This window comes from Saccoglossus kowalevskii, chromosome 8 (assembly GCF_978046115.1).
Source record: "Saccoglossus kowalevskii chromosome 8, keSacKowa6.1, whole genome shotgun sequence".
In the NCBI taxonomy this organism is placed as follows: Eukaryota; Metazoa; Hemichordata; class Enteropneusta; family Harrimaniidae; genus Saccoglossus; species Saccoglossus kowalevskii.
The window spans coordinates 4,436,345-4,457,378 of record NC_140648.1 but is presented as its reverse complement, the minus strand read 5'-3'; the positions used below and the strand labels follow the sequence as shown (position 1 = coordinate 4,457,378).

At 34.2% G+C, this 21,034-nt stretch overlaps 1 protein-coding gene across 2 annotated transcripts in view; it reads right to left on the bottom strand.

The window, feature by feature from the left end:
* Nucleotides 1-20,032, bottom strand: part of LOC102808087 (cilia- and flagella-associated protein 337-like) — a 57,850-nt gene extending 37,818 nt beyond the window's left edge. The window contains exons 1-2 of one of the 2 annotated variants that reach the window (XM_085502051.1): nucleotides 19,589-20,032; nucleotides 8,273-8,355 (exon numbers count right to left, since the gene is read on the bottom strand). In XM_085502051.1, the coding sequence (XP_085358177.1) occupies nucleotides 8,273-8,355; nucleotides 19,589-19,726 (221 nt within the window). In that variant the 5' untranslated portion in view covers nucleotides 19,727-20,032. Of the gene's footprint in view, nucleotides 1-4,343; nucleotides 4,428-8,272; nucleotides 8,356-19,588 lie in introns of those variants that run through there. The other variant, XM_085502052.1, reaches the window with a different exon arrangement.
* Nucleotides 20,033-21,034: the final 1,002 nt, after the last annotated feature.

Here is a 21,034-nt window from a genome sequence, read left to right as displayed (position 1 = left end):
TAGCGAAAGCAACGAAAATATGTCTTGTCTTGTACCAAATATATAACAATAATCTGTAAAAGTGTATCTGAGAAAGAGAAAGAAAATCAAAGCACAAAACTTACTATATTATGCACATTAGTAATCAGCTAATTTACATTAAATTCAACAAAAAACTGTGAAAATAAAGTTCATACGAAACAGCCAAAATGTCTTTTCAGTGAAAATTCATTCCAGCTAAAATAAAGTATTTTACAGTGATGAAAAAAGGCAATGTATAAAAGTTTCAAGAAAACACATAGTGGTACAGATCAGTGTTCCTACCTTTCATTTTGTCCCATTATTATATCATAACTTCATATAAGAGCAGACACTTATTATAGAAGCCAATCTGGGAACAGATTTTTTACTTGCACTCAACAACAGTTTTAAGTCCACTTTGATGGTTATTTGAATGATATTGTTGCTATATACCTTATAGTTGCACACACACATCAACATAGTGTACACATATCTATAGAACTTTCAAAACATCACTCTTGAAAGCAAGCAGCCACATTAATTGCACTTATCCCGCAGAGTCAATCATCACAGCACACTGCAGGCTGAGCACACCAATACACTTGTCCTTGTCACTTGACAATAAAAAATGTGACAGAAGTACCCCCATTGAAATGATTTATTTATACCTGTCTTTTATTAGATAACAGTGGACAATAAATCAGTGTCAAATCCCTCACTTCTACAATACACAGTATGATGTACTGTAATTATAAACACTACCAAATAATAAACGAACCAACAAATCCAAAATATTCAAGTCCTACATACAATGTATTTACTGTAGTATTATTTTGGATTTAAAAGCTGACCCACATGACCTCGGTAGACCACTTAAGTCAACTGTTTAAAGATAGAAACTAGATTGATGAGTATATACTGACAAGCAAAATTAATCCTAAGAATGTGGCTGCCTTTTGCATAAATAATCAGCGACAAATGGCAATTGACATGCCATCATTAAACAGTCCAGAACGAATAGTGTTATATAGTCTAGTATATATCAACCTATCGCATCATCAACTCTAATAACAGACACTCAAGGTAATTTATCTCTATCAACATTAATGGAACATTTATATTGCCATGACAACCTAAGTGTGTATTTGAAAAGATTCACAGTCAACAGCTATTAAAAATTAAATTTATTTTTGTGAAAATATCTGCTGCTACCATGGCAACTATAACTGCATTATAACTGACAAAATTATTAAGTGAAAAAAAAATTTTTATATATAGGGTATATAATTAATTCAATAATTACTATATTTTTTATAGTTCACGCTCACACAAAAAAATATTAGTCCTATTTTACAAATCAACAAAATTTGGGTAGTCATACAACCAGATTTTTTTTTTCATGGAACATTTAATTTGATATTTGTGATCTGAAATGTTCCAGCAGGCTAGACATGATATAAATTGTGGCAATTTATTCTACTAGTTTTAATCTAAGTATTAGTCGTATTTGATGAGAAGTGACAGAATACCCGGCGACATAATGACTTGTAAATTACAGCCTACAAAGTAAACTCAACACTATTTTAAGCACAATTACGATACTATATTTGCTCCTTTAAAAGTGCATTTCCAATATAAACTAAAAATCACATTCGCTGTCATCATAAACATTAAAATTTTACTTATTGTGTATACTGACTACAAATAAAATAGAAACAAGCATAGAATAGGCAAAAAGAAAAATGAAAAAGTTTATGGTCAATTTATGTACAAGCATTTTTTATTTCTATTTTTAAAATGCCATCGAAGCAATATTTTGATTTTTCATGAAAATTTAATTATTTTTTTTTACCATTTTTTAGATTTACATGTCACAGTCCCTGTCCTTAAAAATGAAATACACATGTAATTAGCCTTAAATATTATGAACAAGCGGCGACCTGACGGTCGAAATAGCTCCGCTGTCTTCATTATCATGGAACAAGAACTCAGTGGCATTGTGGTTGACGGTTTCAGACTAGTTGTCGAAAATAACATTTTTTACCATAAATGACAAAAATATTCACTAAAAATCCAAATTTGCATATTTTGACACAAATTTAACAAATCTGACAGAGGACCACCCCGAGTACCATTGCTGCAAATATCAGAGCATTTGGACTCACGGTTACGGACAAGTTGTCGAAAATAACATTTTTTATCAAAAATTTTTCATACAATACATTCAAACATATCCACTTTTACTATTAGCTCCGCTGTCATTGCAGATGACCCAGCGGAGCTGTTGGTATGGGGGTCTCTTCGGCGTTGTCCGTCCTGCGTCCTCCGTGAAGTTTTCCTTTAAACGACTTCTTCTTCAAAAGTACTTGACCAATTACATTCATATTTGTACCAAAGGTACTTGAGTAAGTCCTCTGTCAGATTTGTTAAATTCGTCTCAAAATATGCAAATTTGAATTTTTAGTCAATATTTTTGTTATTTTTGATAAAAAATGTTATTTTCGACAACTAGTCCGTAACTGTGAGTCCAAAAGCTTTGAAGAATATTGAAGAATTTAGAAAAAATGTGCAGACAGATTTGGGCAAGAAAGTTTGGTGGTGAAAAGTTTATCACTTGTTTTTGCACCTACTTTCAACAAAAATTACATCCTAAGAATTGGTTAAGGACACATAAAAATAAAACCTATATGGTTACCAGGCAACCATTTTAAATCAAATCACAATACAAATTGACTTGCATTAGTATTCAATCACATGTGATGTTCATACCAAGTTTGAACAAAATCGTCCTAGCAACACCAGTGAAACCAGAGGGTCTATGCTGAAACAGATGATGATGTGCTACAATTGTGTGATTTTAGTTTATTCACAAAAATGGCTGCCATCAAAATCCCAAAATAAGTGAAGAAAACATACAACCCATAATATGTCTTGCATTGTACAAAATACAAAACATAATCTGTAAAATAATAATCTGAGAAAGAATATCAAAAAACAAAACTAAATGACATGCATCAGTAATCAGCTATGCGTAATGTAAATACCAAGTTTAAAAGAAATTAGCCCATGAATTTTTTTCATTGAGAGATTATTATTTTTTCTCACACAGGCGAATTTATATATACAAAAGGAATCCAATAGGGTATTGTGTACAGTACCATTTGATCTAAAATTACAAATTTTGATCAAAATCTTTGAAATATCAAGTGGATTTATCAATACAGAACTATTTTATGAAAGTTCATCTGAGCAATTAATGCCAAATGTTGCGTAAAAACCCTTCAAACGTGATTTGATTGGCCATGAACTCACTTGCTTTTCGTTCATGGTAGTATGTTGTGAACAGCATACTGATATACATGATCATTCTTTGTAAATTGTATTCAGTGAGGGAAACACCTTAGGCCAAAAAAACTTATGTTGTCCTCAAGTCAGAAAATTTAAAAATTGGTCTGTCGGTAGATTTTTTTTTTTTTTTAAACTTTTGAAAACTGGGGTTATCGTAAATAGTCCATGTATATGGGAATCAATCAAATGCATGCAAGATATTAAACACAAAAATCAAAGTCAAATCAAAGTTTTTTTATTTAAATACAGATCAACCCGAGGTTCAAAGTCGCCACTTATCCCCCCGGGGACCCTGGAGATCAAACAACAGTCCAGGATCGTTAACTTTTAGAGGAAACACTTTTTTACTGCTTAAAATGGTGAGTTTTTAATATTTAGGCCTATTAAATAAAAAAAAAACGCAACCCGATATTTCATATTTTTCGGCCGGTCGCTGAGGGCAACAAAACAATTTTTTTTTTGGCCTTATGCTATAAGTTTCAACTGTTCCAATAGAGCTAAATATGAGACTGCTCTTTACATACTTCAATATTTGTACCTTGTGAACTGGCACATTTTTGGCTTGATTACCATGTTATGTTGATCAAGAAAATGCAGGCAGAACATAAACAAGACATAATAAAGGCAATTGTTGAGTAGCACCCATAAAAAGTCCATTAACAACATTGAAAAATAAATGATTATTTAGGGGATTATATATCCTATCCTATCCTATTTTATATCATCACTGTGGGTATGACTGGTGAACATTGAGAATTATATCCAATCAATCTATGAAGTCGGTTTCTTTACACGTCCAAGGAATGTGTAAAGCACAACCATTAAGTATGTTTCATGATTGAACAAAAATTGATTGTGACAGTAAATAAGACTGTAGAAATGTAGTGATTTAAATCCAGGAGGAAATAGCTATACTCTAGGTATGACTGCTCAATTTAAACAATGTTTGGTTTATTTTAAGAGAAGAAAGCGAGATACAGATTTCACGTACTTACCAGCTTGATGAGTAGCGGTTGTTATCTAACTGTAAGGCTGTATGTCTTATTTACAGCGCAAGTAATTGATGTGCGACAGTGCCCATTGAGAACAACGCTATGAATGTCTGAATATTTATCAACTTCCCAATTATTGTTCAATTTGAAAAGAAGTGCTCTAACAAAAACTAGCCATTTATACTCTGCTTGTTTGGTTGTTATAAGGTTTTATTTCTTGAACGCATGAATGGATTCAGTGCGTTCAATTATCCATGCAGTAGAAAAACTCAATTCTCACAACTGAGGGTGATTTAGTCAGAGCATAAGTAAATTTCATTATCTCTGACATTGGCAGACCTTCACTCCCAAGGGTGTGTAGGTAATAGTTTATCAACTAACATTGTATATAACTGACTCGACTCATGGTATGACTCATGGTACGTACAGTTCTATATGCAACACAGCAATTAAAATGATAAATTTTGACAGCATTTTATGGACAATCATTGAAAAATTAATGACTACCATAATTACTTAATTTATAATCATAATAATAATAATAATAGTTTTATAAATTTAACTGGAAAAAGAAGTTAAAAGTAATTAGTTGTATAGATACCAGCTACATGTATGGGCAAGAATCTGTGCCGTATTGTATAAAAGCACAGCCACTGATACTATTGTGATGAAGGATATGACCTGACAATTGGGGGCGCCATTACTGATAAGTGACAATTAGGGTTAATCAGTATGTCTGTATTTTCTTTTTAAATTTTATAAGAAAGGAAGTAGGGAACTGCTTGAGACACATGCTATAATAATGCATTCCAAAAATAGCTGATCTACAAATCTTTTGAATTTTGCAATAAATTTGCATGAATTTCATGAACTAAAGAAAAGCAGAAAATATTGTAGGATGGAATATTTTCACTTAAGTTCTCAGAGTCAGGGCAGTTACAGTGACTTTTACAAAACTATGTTTTTGCAAAAAATTTCTCAGGATTTGTAATTTTCAAAAACAGAGAGAAAGAAAGAAGTGCTTACGACTGACAACACCCACCCACATCCCTACACCCACCCCCACACCCAACCCCCACCCGAGTTATGAACTACTAGTATAGTATAAAATGTTGTTTCACCTTCAAACTGATGCCTGTGTGTGCGAGTGCTGGTATTTACCGGTGTTTATATACTGTTTATTGTTTTTCAAACAAATGGTAAGTTTCATAATGCTATGTCTAGGCTACAAGACAAAGCACAGAAAGCACTGTTCAAGATGTACAAAATGCTTTGGATCAGTGAGGAATGTTATTCTGTTAGTCTGGCTAAAAATCTATTTAACTCTATTATCAAACCCACAGCTTTATATGGGGCTGATGTGTGGGGAGGGGTTATGCTGAACATCTACAAGGGGTCTGGTAAAAATAAATGTACAGTTGACAATTGCAATTTTGAAACAAAACTTTTCTCAGATAAATTAATTCCAGAAAAACTTCATATTAAATTCTGTAAAAGAGTTCTGGGTGTGCACAGGAAGGCATCTAATGACCCATGTAGAGGTGAATTAGGTCAATATCCACTTATATTGGATATCTGTGTTTCAGTTATGAAATATTATCAAAGACTAGTATGTAAAAAAAAAACAATTCTATCATTGATGCAGCCTATGAAGAATCCAAAACTCTTGTGCATGACCCATGGCTTAACTTTATACAAAAATTACTAGTCATAACAGATCTAACTAATTCAGACCCACATCAGAACAATTTTTGTGATATTTTTAAAGAGAAGCTCAAATGTTTGTACCGTATGAAGTGGAAAAACAATTTGTTGAACAATTGTAAGCTTGACTTTTACAAGTGTGCTAAAGAAAATTTTGAATTTGAACATTATTTGGAAAAAATTAAAAATAAAAATCATAGAATAGCTTATACTAAATTTAGAACTTCTGCACATTTTCTTCCCATTGAATCCGGTAGACATAAAGGCATTTTGAAGGAAAACAGGCTATGTAATCTCCATGAATGCAATGAAGTAGGGGATGAGAAACATTACATTTTATATTGTACTGTAAAATCTGTATTAGAAGCTGCGGCTTCTATTAAAATGGTACAAAGCAACAGAGGGGATGCGGCTTCTATTAGAGCATCTACACATATGAGAAATGATGATTTTTTGATTCTCAATTATTCAAAAAGAATGGGTGCGACTTCTATTAGGGATGCGGCTTCTAATACAGATTTTACGGTAATAATTGGCAAATCAAAGAACAAAGATCTAGATTCCTTGCAGCTTTATACATCTATGCCCCAAAGCTGGAAGATTTTAGCATGAATGAATTATTTCCTATTATTGTTTCAAGTAATGATTTTTTCATTCTTAGCATTTTTGCAAAACTTATTTTCTATATTCTTGATATGTTTTAATACTGTAAGTTTTTGTTGTTCTGAATGTTTTGTTTTGTTATCGTTATTTTTGGACTTTACTCAAGATTTCATTGGTATGTTCCAAATAAAAAAAAAATTCTATCTATCTATCTATCTATCTACTGTAAAATAATTTATTTTAGCTGGAATTAATTTTCACTAAAAAGACGTTTTGGGTGTATTGTATGAAATTTATTTTCACATACTTTTGATGAGTTGAATGTAAAATATAAAAAAAAAGTTATATTCGCTGGTTTTTATTTTCACTGAATCATTCCTTCAGCAAAAATTTATTCCAAGCAAAAATAAAGTATTTTACAGTAGGTGTGCAAATTAAACACAGTGTCTGAAGGTGTATGGCAGTTGCTAAGGATTAATTTCGCCAAGATAAAGCCTAAATAGAATGAGACATTACTTTAATTGGAATGGTTAGCATTAAAGCTTTGTATTGTGAGTTCAATAAAACAATGTCAGTGGAAAGCCCTGAGTAAAGCTATCAATTTGTAAAGCAACACCATTTGCATGTTTATTGAGTGCAAACTGTATACATTATCAGTAATAAGGGCAACCTCTGAATGTAATTCAATGGATTCCACCATTATTATAGAGGGGGGTAGTAATTCTAAATGAGAAAAACTTAACTGATAAATAAATCATAGCCATTAGCCAAAATGATGCAATTAAAGAATGGTTTCTCAAATATACTCAATGATCAAGTAAACTTTAAAAACCATTTAAATTTAAATTCACATTAAATGCTAGTAACTATGACAACCATTTCATCTGGTTGAATTTGTGATTTTTATAGCAGAGTGTAACCAAGATATAAAGACAAGGCATTGTCATTACTATGGCAACATAGTTATTGTCTAATATGACGGCTATGTAGTAAGCAGGGTGATTGTTTACTCTATTGAGTTCTAAGGTAGCAGTTAAGAGACAATAAATGTAGCAAACACAACACCAGGTTCGTAATTGGACACAATTGTAGCAGTATTTGTTTAGTAGACATAAAGCTAACCATGCTGGTATCTATATACAAGCAAATGATAGGATCATTCAATGAATGAAACACACAACACAGTGTATCAAAAATCACTACTGCTTTTACAGACTTTTAAATCCAAACTTTCGCATCGCCGTTATACAAACATATGCAGTGAACAACACAAAGGTAATGAATCTGAACACTTTTTATGAGGCCATTGTCAAATTAAGAGATCATTTCAGGACCAACACCTTATAGGCATACCATTTAATTGAGCTGTAGGTGAGCAGAAAATTCCATTCATTTGGTGTATATAGGATATAGGAATACAATCAAAATAACTTCAAAATCAGCTTGGGATAAAGGTTACATTTGACGCACTGCCTGCTGAAAGCTTCCATGGATAGCCAGAATGAATGGAAAAACCAGCAATGCGTTAAACACTCTACGATTCAATATACTAGTAATCAGTTAGTACACAGTTGTATAGTACACATAATAATCACTTGGCAGAAAGCTTAAAAAAAATTACTTACTTCTGAATCTGTGCAGCATCATCATCAGAGAAACTATTTTTTCTTCTCCTTCGATCTAATTGTGGTTCAGGGTCTATACCAGCCTATAAAAAGGATATATACAAGGTTAGAAGTGAGTTCACAATAGAGATGTCCCGTTAAGTAAAACCGCAGTAAGTGTGATTTATCCGAGCATTTTCAGAAAATCCTGGAGTTGTAAAAAGTAAGGATCTGTCTTTCTGAGTAATTATGGGGTGTACTCACACTGATAGTAATGACAGCAAATCAGTTAATTGCCCCAAGACCCAGGTGTATTATCAGATTGCCTCAAAAATAAAGACAGGCTAGCCTACAAGTGTTCAAGACAGGGTCAAATTATTATTGAGCATAGGGGTGGTTAGCTTGTAATTGAGGGACATGGATTGATCTGAAAGAATACGGTACCTTTTTCTCCACTTTCACCCAATCTATATGGATTGATTATGCTATTAAAAGCAATATTAAATATTTGTTGAATTAATGTTATGACAGTGATTTTTTGAGTATGAATGTTTTTTTGTCTAACTGTACAATTTCAATATACATAGTTACTAGTCATATTAATATTGAATATATAATTATTCTCATCATATTTCATAAAGCCTGGCATTAGCAAGTTGGTATTATGCAGAGTAATCAAACAGTATTTACTCTGAGGCTTTATTGACAGGGTGTTTTCAACGCAACCTTTTACAATAATTACATTACTCAGAACAGTCAGCGAGGCCTAGAAGAAAATAAAGGGTTTTTTTTCAACTTTTTTTCTCATGCACACCTGTCATCATATTAAGAATGGGTGGCCTAATCCTGTTGAAATATTCACAATTTTGTAGAAGTAATGTTTTATTAAAACATATATGCTTTTAGGCTTATGCACAGTGCCATGGGTAGGACTGAAGAACAAAATCTGTATGGTCTGTGTTGTGTGCACTTTAAATTTGTCTTTTATTTTCCACTGAAATAGACATTCTAAAATCCTATCTGGGAACTGAAATAGGCTGTTAATAAAAACTAGGACAGTCAATAAAACTACATACTAGTTAGTAGTTACATGATAAATGTGAGGATTAATTAGGGATAAATTCTTTGAAATATAATTCACTGTATTTGCTCATTTAGAAGCAATCTCAAATAGACAAAAAATTGCAATATTGGTAATTGTACACTAGTCGCTTAGTGTGGCCACAGGCAGTGCCAGTACACATATGTACATTAAAGACCAAATAACAAAAATATGTGTGAGGTTCCAATAACCCCGCTTTATCTAAATTTAATATCCTACCCTAAACTTTTTTTGACCAAACATAAAAAAATAGTACAAAATTACACAAGATTTCAAGAAGACATCAATGACACTGAGTTTATCGTCCTGATTTTTGGCACATCAGGAAGACTTCACTGTAAATAGGCCTAAAAAAAAGTGGTGTGTTTCCGGTAACCCGACCCTACCTAAAAATACGTCCTGATCCTAATTTTTTTTTCAACATATATAAGATTTTAATTTATTACACAGTTTAAATTTAAAAAAAAAAAAAAAAAACTTGCTACATGTATTTGATGATGACGTTTCGTTTCGTCCCGACTTCCGATGATGTTTGGAAACGTGTGGTCGATGATACGTCTTTTAGCCAATCAGCGATCGCATACCACATCACGTGCCACCATTTTACCTATTTTTAGATTCCAAAATGGCCGCCTCCAGTGCAAGTGCGGCCGTCGTTTGTGCGATAAAAAATGTATGTTCAAAGCACAATGTTCGGACATCGAGGTCGTTTATTTCTCTAACAACTGAAACTTTTGAGGATTTAGAAGATTTGTACGCATGTACGGGACAATCGTTCTGTGAGTTTGCGTTAGCAGAGAACGAACATGGGCCGTGAACAAAAATCGGAAACACGGACTCGATGTTCAAATCGCCCGTGCCGAGCGTTGTCAATTCATTTGGGACTAAATTCATAAAGTTCACTTGTGTCCCTGAGCCGGACAGCACGATGTGTTCGGGACTTGATAAATGCACAGAACCCGCATCGCCAGAGACGAAAAATCCATTCTAAGTACTGATGTCTGCTTCGACTAAGAAAAAGTCTCTACCATTGATCAAAACCTCAAAGTACGTGTATAAACTATGACGCTCTTATAAATAACGTTCGGTATTTATTTTTTACCTGTATTCAGGAAATATAAATGAGTTACTTTTAATTTGTAACTGAATTTGACAATCCATTAAATTTTAATATAAAGTGCCTACAAATTATTTTGTCCAATTATAAGATTAAGTAGGCTTCGTTATTCCGGGAATTTGACGTATTTATGTGTACCTATATATATTTACAAACTTTATTTTAATATAAAAACGGTGTGTTTTATAACAATAAATGTTATAAATAGTCTTTTTTTAATTGATTTTATACAACTGTAAAAAATTAGAATAGCATAATTATATATTTTTTATATCCTAAAAACAACACACTCGCAAGTTGTAGGTCAATTTAATATTTGTTTACAGTTCGGACGTGAAGAATGCAGCAGGTATACATTTTGTATCAAGGAAAGATGAGCTGCATGCACCAGTGAAGGGTATCTCCCATGCTGCACGAGACACTATGGAAAATAAATGAACATTGAACATGGAAACTTGAATAAAACTTGAACATCTTTGAAACTTGTCTTTTTCCACATTCTATTTAGTTGGCCTCAGTTGAACTAGATATCAACAATTGTCCTCAATGGCTGTTTTTGAATTCTGAGATCAACAAGATCCATTGAGTATGATACTTGATATCTTGGTGGTGTCATTAATTTGAAACTACAAATGTAACTAATATCAGTTGCTCATGTGAGCAATTTTGACCAATATAAAGATTTATCATCTCAAAATATAAATTCAATTAATATTTGGGTATTGAATAAAGACCCAGATATATTCATGCTAATTATATTTTTTCAGCAAATTGTATTTCAACTTGTCGAAATTGTTTGAATGCAAAAAAAAAGAAATCTGACCTACCCTACCTATTTTTTTCTAGCTCGTTACCTGAAACAGACCTTGTTTTTTTTAGGCCATATCACAGTGAACATGGGTTTTGTTAAGTAAACAGCAAACTGGCACAAAAAAATGATGCCCTATGGAAAAAAATTCTACCTACCCTAGCTACCACACAATTGTTTTTGTCCTAATTAGACCGAATACAGTACTTTTGCTGTTCTCTTTTTTAATTTCATTTACATATATAATAAGTTCTTAAATTACTGGCAGATAAAAAGATAACAATGTCTGGTGATACACAATAAAGACTTTATGAAAAATTGATTTCTTGTTCTGACCAATAGCAGGACGGAATTCCACGGAAGATCAGCTGTCATGAATACCACAAAAAAACAAAAAAAAGTATACACTAAGAAGACTAAAATAATAACCTTGCCATATTTTCACATACTGTCAATCCATTAATTACCATATTCAGTACTTTGATGTTTGAGCATATTCAGCACAGAGAAACAATGAGTTGTATTTATTCTACATGTTCAATCAGTTGATAGATGCATATTAACAGGCCATATACCACCAACTGTGCTAGAAAAACCATACACACTGCTCCGAATTTCTCGATTTTTTCGACTAATATCGGTAACATAAAAGTAGGGCATTGGCGAAATTTGAAAGAGCAAATAATATTCCCCAAACTGGTATGATGATTCCTTGTCTGAGTTTGTGGACAATATTCTGCTGACGTCGCAGAATTTTGCTCACCGAATTTCTCTCACCCAAATTGTGCTCAATGTTTGGTATACGTAGACTCCGCGGTCTCAGCAGTTTGTGGAACTAAGAGTCTTTCCTGTCGGGACATTTTGCGAAAATGCATTTTAATAAAACCGTAAACAAGAACTAACCTGTCGTTTGTTTTTAAATAGCTTCCTGTCATTATCATACGATTTGTCCTGCTTGACCCCCTAGCCATTTAACAAAAGTATTCCCCACATGCATGATTACATATATATATATATATATATATATATATATATTTTATTTTAATGTGCTGTTATTTCTTTTATTGCGTCTGTTTTATTAGCATTTCCAAAATAAACTAACCCATGGACATCTCATGTACCGGGTATATGGCGGGACGTTGCCCCTTGTTGAAATCTCACGACGACCAACGATGAATGACCAGCGCCCCCAAACGATATTCCTCGTTAAAGTGTAACACTTTGTTTCCCACTAAGTCGTGTAGCATGTATATATTTATAATACAGTAATAATCGTAAAAAGATATTAATAGTTCAACTAGTTAGATTACAGTCTTATGTAAACATTACATAAATAGTGACATACGAATTTGTTATTCACCATTTGACAACTCCGTCTGGCAGTTGCAGCCAATAAACCAAATAAATTAAGTGCAGTCAGGTGAAAATCCAATCAATTTATTCGTTCTTAAAATGCTAAATTCATTGGGGCTATAAGTAGGTTGTCCATTGTTTGTGAAAATCAAATTGAGAGCCAATCACATAGTAACCATATAGCTTCGTTGGCACGTGAATATGCATGTATTTTAGTAATTGTATAAAACAACTTGAAAGCAACAGTATTTTTCAAACGACGATAACAAAACCTGTCTTTGTGGATTTAAATTATTCCCGGAATTTTGATGTAATCACATGCATGGTTGACACTGTAGTTTTCATAATCACGTGCAAATTAAGAATAATAATTTATTTCCCGTCATATTTGCAAAAAATAAATATATGTTTGACTAATATGTGTCGTGAAAATGGTGGATTCGCTCAACTAGCACTATGGTAATTTACTAACAATTTTCAACTATTGTATTTATTAAGTTTATGTTATTTTAATTTTATTTTAAGCATGCTTAAAGTGTGGTAGTCGTCGCGCCACGCATGAGCGAGATACATGGGTCTCATATAAACAAAGATGGCTACTATGACTGTTGCGCAGATCAATGAGTACAAACTGAGATGTTGCTAAGCTTTAATTATGTATTTTAGGTGATTGGAAGGTATCGAAGGAGTCACCGGCAGTAATTGATGCAAGTCGCGCCCAGGTCAAACCTCTAACTTGTGATTTCCATTAGTAGAACGCATTGGATTGTGGAAAAATCAATGTTTATCAACACAAATGACATGCGCAGCGCGACGACCTACGCCCTTTAACATGTATCTGCAGTGCTGCATAACCCATGCACTAAAACTGAAAAGATGATGGTCTTTACGTCGAATCGATGATTTATAATTCATTGATACCATAATACTATTACAGCGGGTGCCGAAATAAACAGATCAACAAAAGTGCTTTTCTCTATAATTTTTCTCAAACATTGCAATATTCCTTGTTACGTGTGACTTTGCATTCAACCGTTGACAGATTGCAGATCAAACGTTCTACTATTATTTGAGGAGGTTTTTCGAATTTGAAATTAAATTGTATGCTTGATTCAATGTATTCAAGTGTAGAACGCTCATAGGATTACAACAATCACCATTTCAATATTTCACGCAGTTCTTTAGCTCAAAATCGAAAACGGTTTTCACAGAGGAACATCGCCCACAAAATCAACCGTTCAGAGCACCGTCTTGCAAAGCGATTCTGAAATTTCGGCGTTATCCACGGTAACTGTTGTAATTTGAATATGAACAAAAATCATGATATTCAGTCATAAATTGAATTTTCATCCTCGACATAGTGCGGGGGAGTATATACTGTATATAAATTTTACCCCTCATCATTCTTGGTAAAGATTGTACCAAAGGATATTGCAATGTTACAAGGGAAATTCGTTTCGCCGTCCGCTGTAGAAATTCCACTAACCTCGAAACAAACGAAGAAAATATTAGATGATGCCGTGTTTTTTCAACAAAACTCCGTGCGGACGCCTGTTCGTTCGTCTAATAAAGACACACTCACGTATGTGTAAGAGGCGTACGTGTATGTGCATTTATCTATTGACAACCAATGTCTAAGGATGTTTATACTCCCTCAATAATGGAGCATCTTCTTTTACTCCTTCATGACTTGACTTAATACATAATATCTGGGTTATTTGTGTCGACAAACGGAAACTACTCTGTTTTTGTTCCGCACCTTGACACACAACATATAATTGCACACGTACACTCTACCTAATACGAGTCGTTCGTCAGTAAGACACTAAATGTATCGACTAAATCATGGGAAGTGATAACCATGATGACGATGCTTACAAGAGCAGAGACAAAACACATTTCCGGTTACTATGACTATACCGCCGCAATTGTATACGACTACCTTATTATTTTGCGCGTGTCAAATAGTTAATAACAAGCATATGGTGTAAACTATTCCATATAACTAGTAACCCATCAATTGCAAATTCAACAAACGCATCATAATTTCTGTTACTGTCGAAATGTAACGACGCCTACCTGTGGTTTCAACTGCTTCTTCTTAGACGAAGGTCCGTTCTCACGTTTTAAATACGCCGTACGAAGCATTGCTGACTGCAGATTAACTACACTCGGGCCCCGCTCACAGCTTGAGTCAAGTTGCTCTTACGATAGTCAAGTCTTCTCGATAGACTCAAACTGAACAGAGCGCCTTTACCTCAGATTTTAAGCTAACGAAGATCAGTTATATATTAAAAGTACTTGTACGTGATTGTACAGAGCTGTGTATAGAATGTCTTACTTTGTATTAATGAATAATTTTAAGCCATTAAATTACTAATAACGGACAATGGATAATGTACATTAAAAATCTCCTTCTCTCAATTGTGAAGTGTGTAAGGTGCTTTGTGTTCACACGTCGGATTGTCCCGAACAACCGTGATATGCGTGTTATTCAACTATTTACACATATTAATATAAATGATAGCCTCGTTCCAGAACACAGTACTATCAACCAACCTTTCAGGATGTTTTTCCCAGAACGAAATATTTGTTTGCAAAAAAATGCATACATTTTTTTAACAGTTTCTAAAAGTAGCCATGTAAAGCATTATTTCATCAAAAAAGATAAGAGTAATCATTGCGATGTCGTGAAAATTCTCTTCAACCACAATTCCCTACAAAAGTTTGAGATCTGGTGAAAAATAAATAAAACCATCATGGTAAAAACGTCAAAATACATCCGTTTGAATGGTAGCCAACTACCTTAATGCTCTGAAAATTGAAATGTCACGATCGTTTTGTGTATTATTATAAGTTGTTCTATCGATTAATGTTCTATAATGTTTCGATAATGTTTTCTTAAATATTACTTTAAAACTTAAGTGAGACACAGAACACGTTTCTGGAAAATGACTATGATACTGAGTGAGAGCAGGTTTTGCCAGTATACGCGAGTAAATTGCATCCATATTCTCATATAATTGGAATAAAAATATAACATTTATGTAAACTCAACCCATACGTAAAACGTTGCAGAGCTTTTGATTATTATTTTGGTGTTAGCATTTGTATAATATTTATTTTGAAATGTATTTCCATAGTTTGTACATGGATATAACAGTTGGCAATACCAAAATAGTTAATATATCTCCTCTGTCATTCAACGTCGTCATAGATCTTACAAAAATTGCAAATCACGTAAAGGGTTCAAGTTGGTATGGTATGTGTAGTTGTATCATGTGAAACGAGATACTACTAGTACATTAACATAGAACAGGTTTCCATGGCGACGACAGGTAGATAAGGGATGGGCTATTTTAATTTTTATGAGGCGAGTTTATGATTTGAAAGTCTATATGAGAAAATAGCAAACACTTTAGTCCCTCTGAAAAGAAAACAGTTATTCAAAATAACCCATACCCAAGCCTTCACATATAGAGAGCGGATGAGTACATTTTTGAAGTTATGATACAACGTGAATCTAGTCAATCCAGAAGAAATATTGATTCTCCCCTTCATGGTCAACGACATAAAATTTATCAAAACCATTTCGATAAAAATAATTTTTACAGGCGGTATGTAATGTACAATAAAAGATTTCCCCTTCTTAAACTCCACTGTCAATAGCTCAGTTTGTGTACAGTATGTCACGTACAAGCATTCATCAAAGCAGGGCTTTTTGTGAGTTTACTTTTTCAAAGGCAATGAACACGGCATTGGAGTAATAATATTAAAAGGTTTATTGAACACTCATATTATAATGAATATCAAAACATATTTGTAAAGCTGCTTAATGAAGGAATAGATTTCATATAAGATATCGCCACGGAGGGCAGTATTGCATTTTTTTATAAACTATTAAGTTTTGATGTTATTTTTTTGATATCATCTCATTCTGGTAATAAGATATTTACCACTCCTCTGCGCGTTATTTATTTGTCAGTAATTATTTCATGTCAATTTCATACAAAGGGCTGCCGCACCTTGGAAAACCTATTATAGCTGAACGTAATGGTAAATTGAACCAAATAAAACCTTGACAATGAATGTGCGCGATTACTAGCAATGGCGCATATATAAGTATGTGTTTGTCAACCGTGACTCACAAACACTATCGAACCACCACATTGGGATCTGTAACAAAGCCCAGATGCGGAACCTTTTGAGATGGATCTTGTGTTTAGTTATTTCGTGCCTGTTTAGGCGACACAATCACGTAATTCGACCATCTGAAAATAGTAGAACGAGAACGGCACGGGATATAAAGAACGGGTCACTGGATGTTGGGAGGGTGGTCAAAACTAAAAAAAATAATATAACTCAAAAAAAAATAATTGCAAAAAACAACATTGCTTCATTAATGTTTGCATCATGACATGAAATCAGTTTAAATCGCCACAGTTGCCACGCATCGCACAATCAAATAACTTTGCATAAACAATGTACATATATTTTACACAAACTGTATACATTACATGGGAACCCCACGGCTTTAGATCCATTTTAAACACGACACAGTACGACGATTGTGGTGATGGTTGGCGGTGTTTTATTGGTAGAATCCTGCACATAAATTATAATTTCTCAGAGCCAATATAAGGATACTTATTATAAATTATGTGCGATCCTGGAAACATATTCTATTATTGGTTTCTATAGCAACGACTGTTCTTTATATCTCAAATGTGCATATATCTTATATATACTGAACATTTATAGACCGACAGGTACTTCACATTGTCATTAATTATTTTTAAAATCTGGAATTTGCATAACTTTTGGCCCATTTTATTCAAAATATTGACTATTGCTCTACCGATCTACCAATTTAAACACTAAATTACATGTAAACTATGTACCTAAATATTTGTCATAGAACTATAAGTATGCTTCTTAAGAAGATTGCTGAATGGAGAAAATAGTTTCGTTCACGCACAGCTTCCTGGCACGGGATAAGAGGTCAAATTTCTTAGCCAGTGCTAAGAAAACGTGCGTAAAATCTGATCAGATTTTATAGTAATAATATCAGAATAGTCAATAGTAAACAGTGTACATGGCCATGAACCAGTTGCTCATACACTGATTACACAGTGGTTTTAAAAGGTGATAATATTTTTCTAAACTGAATTGCGACAAACCCTATTATTTATATTGTCTACAGCCTTGGTGTATGTGTACATGTAAGAGCGGAATAGATTATCACTGGCGTTGCTAAACTTTGTTGCTAAATTATTTATTAGAACATAGTAAAAAGTCACCTTTTCCACTTTCCAAAAAAATAAAACCACGCATTATGAAAATTTGTTCTAAAATTAAGGAATAAATCATATATGCAAAATATTGCACAGTTTTTTGGTGGAAAATGATTGTGTTCAAGAGGTTATTGTCTAGATCTAAAAAACCGAACTCGAGAATAACGCCAAAATTTATCAAGCTGAAAAAAATGTATTTGCAAAGTTGGCCAATGATCTCAGTGGCCCTGGGCCCAATAGTCAGGTCACGTATGTGTTTTGTCGTCTACAATTCCAATGACCCAAGTTTTCTTTAATTCAATGTCGTGGTCCAGTGCGTCCCGGCAATTTGGTTAAAATGTAAGAAGTCAGGTGCCTAACGAATGACCCCCCCCCCCCCCGCCTGATCGACTATACAGTTATTGGTACAATGGTCAGAAATGGCGCCCACTATGGGTCACGTTGGTTCATCCTTGATGTGGCGACAGACGTCGGCTTCTATTAAAGTAGATAGTGCTTTCCGTTTTTACGTGACAAGATCGAGGTACTTTATTTTGTCAACAATATACTTGAAACTGGCGGCGGTCGGTTTAGGATTGTCGAGTGTTTAAATTGTGAGTGGACTGATAGAAAACAAAACATTCTAATCAGAACATTCACCTGCGTCCCTCGTGTTTGTACAGACCCCTTGTTACTTCATCTTGCATTTTAATTCTGATCACATGACGATTTATTTTCAAAAATCCGACCTTCGTATTCCGTGTGTGGACTGCTTATATAGTTCAGTGTCTCGGTCACCAATGGCAACACCATTTACACTTTGAATATAACTTATAATTTATGTCCGTTTCGCATCGAGTCTTTCTTTCCATGACACGAAAGTTGGTAGACAACTTCATTCACATTACATACACGTGTTGTCATAAATCGGATATATATGGGATTACGCAATGCCCGTACAAAGCAACCATGCTGGGTTGTGTATGGTACATTTCAATTTACGTGCAATGAAAACCATGCTGGTTTACGACATGCATATCGACGAGAAAGCGACATAGTTTGATATTATTATTCTCAGATGAACCTTTGTTTTTATGTGAAGCCAACATTATGTTTGTCTTGTCTCGTACATCGATTATAACACTGAAACATGTTAATGTCCATGTTATATATACTAGTTTTATTTCACGTGTTAGAGGTTTACTATCCGGCAAGTGAGTGCCAGGGAATATAACTTACTGACTTGGACACATGCCATCAACTTTCTGTTTGCGCAAAAAACGGACAATTTCCGTAGGGCTATTTATCGTAAATAGCTAATAATTCGTGACAACTACAAGTGCCCATCATATAACAACATATATTTTGCCACCCTATACGGAATTAAATTTTGAGATATGATGAAACATTTTACCGTCGTGACATAAATTATGGTAACATGTTTGACCCGATAATTTTGTACGAAATTGTGGGTTTTGTGAACATGGGCATAACAAAGTAACAATTGTAAAACTAATGGTAATCTGATCATTTACTTTTGATTTTGAAGAAGATTCTTGTAAGAATAACCATTCCGTCGCGGTCCTTGCTCGTATAATCGATAATACTATATGTACGCCATAGAACTAAACTTCTATGAATACAACACGTTTACCAACTGTAAATATTTGCAATTGAAACTTACCGCCATACTAGTTCGCATACTGGCCATTCTCATCCTTATGAGCGGACCGACAACCCCTCTCACCAATCCAATCCACATTGCACTTGTCTCGCTGCGTTTCCGCATTTCTATCTGCTTCGATCCAACTGTAGTCGTCATCTTAATCTCCGCTGTTTGGCACGGTGTATACGCGTAGATCACTTCGATGTATGTCTTAGGATGGTGAAATGTCGTTGTTTAGCGGCGAAATCGTACTCTCTTTAAATCTTCGCCTCAATTAGTGATGGTACGGCTCGTATATATCATGGTTATCGTAGGCCGACAACTTACACTGCTCCCATGTGGTATTAACTCCAACCACCGTACAAAGGCGTATAACGGGATCCGGAAAGGGATCAATTCGCGATCAACAAAGAGTTTAAACCTATAAAATAACACCGCTCATCTATCCACACAAGACCCCCAAAACAAATAGTGAACGTTATGTCCCTTGTTAATGGTTTGACTTACATGCTCTATACGAGTACAACGCGATTGAGATATTCACTAGGTAACCATGGAAACGCTGGTGAAACCGAAAGACCGGTAGCAATAACTGGCAAACAGGGTGGCTTGAGGACTTCCATTCAACAGCTTCCGAATACAATGCTCACTCGTCTTTTTTTTTCAGAAACGGGAAAAGCTTGTCAAGTGAGGCATGAATTGAGTATTTAATATACGCTGTCCGTGTGCAGTTAACGCCTATATTGAGGGCAATTGACATGTAAATAGATGCAAAGATCAACTATTAAACGCACGTACAATCACGGAAAGTCTAAAATTGTGTTCTGGACCACGTTTACTATTAGTATAGCAACCATGTTTGTACACATATGACGTAGAGATAGATGGGCGTTAAAGTAACTAACTTATCCTATGCACTTTCGGAAATTCAAAATACTTACACAGGTAACATGATTTGAATTAGAAATCGGATCAAATCTGTAGGAAAACAACGAACGCTAACAAATGCACAATTAGACTGAGACAAGACAAAGCACAATACACTGAGCTAAGCAACCCTATACGACCTCTACGGGTGTACAAGTATGTGCTGTTACCAAGATAGCTTTGTGGTTATCCTGTATTATGCCGTCACGGTACAGCATCAAGTGCATTCTCATTCGTGGCACATCACCTATTGTTAACACCACAACTAATAGCCTTCGAAAATAATTAATCACGGGATGCAAATAAAGGGAATCCAATTTTACATTGTGCTGGGGAAGGTCTTCAAGTTAAGTTTGTCAAGTTAAGTTTCATGAAATGCCCATTTACGTTGAATGCAAGCGCGTGTAAGCCCCGGGGCTTTATTCCAACCGGTCACCTCGGTCATCTTCGCAATTAATGGCTTATTACTCATCGGTGAGTCGTGTATAAACGTCTTTAGCAGACTTATTACGTTTGGATATACCACTGTCAATAACC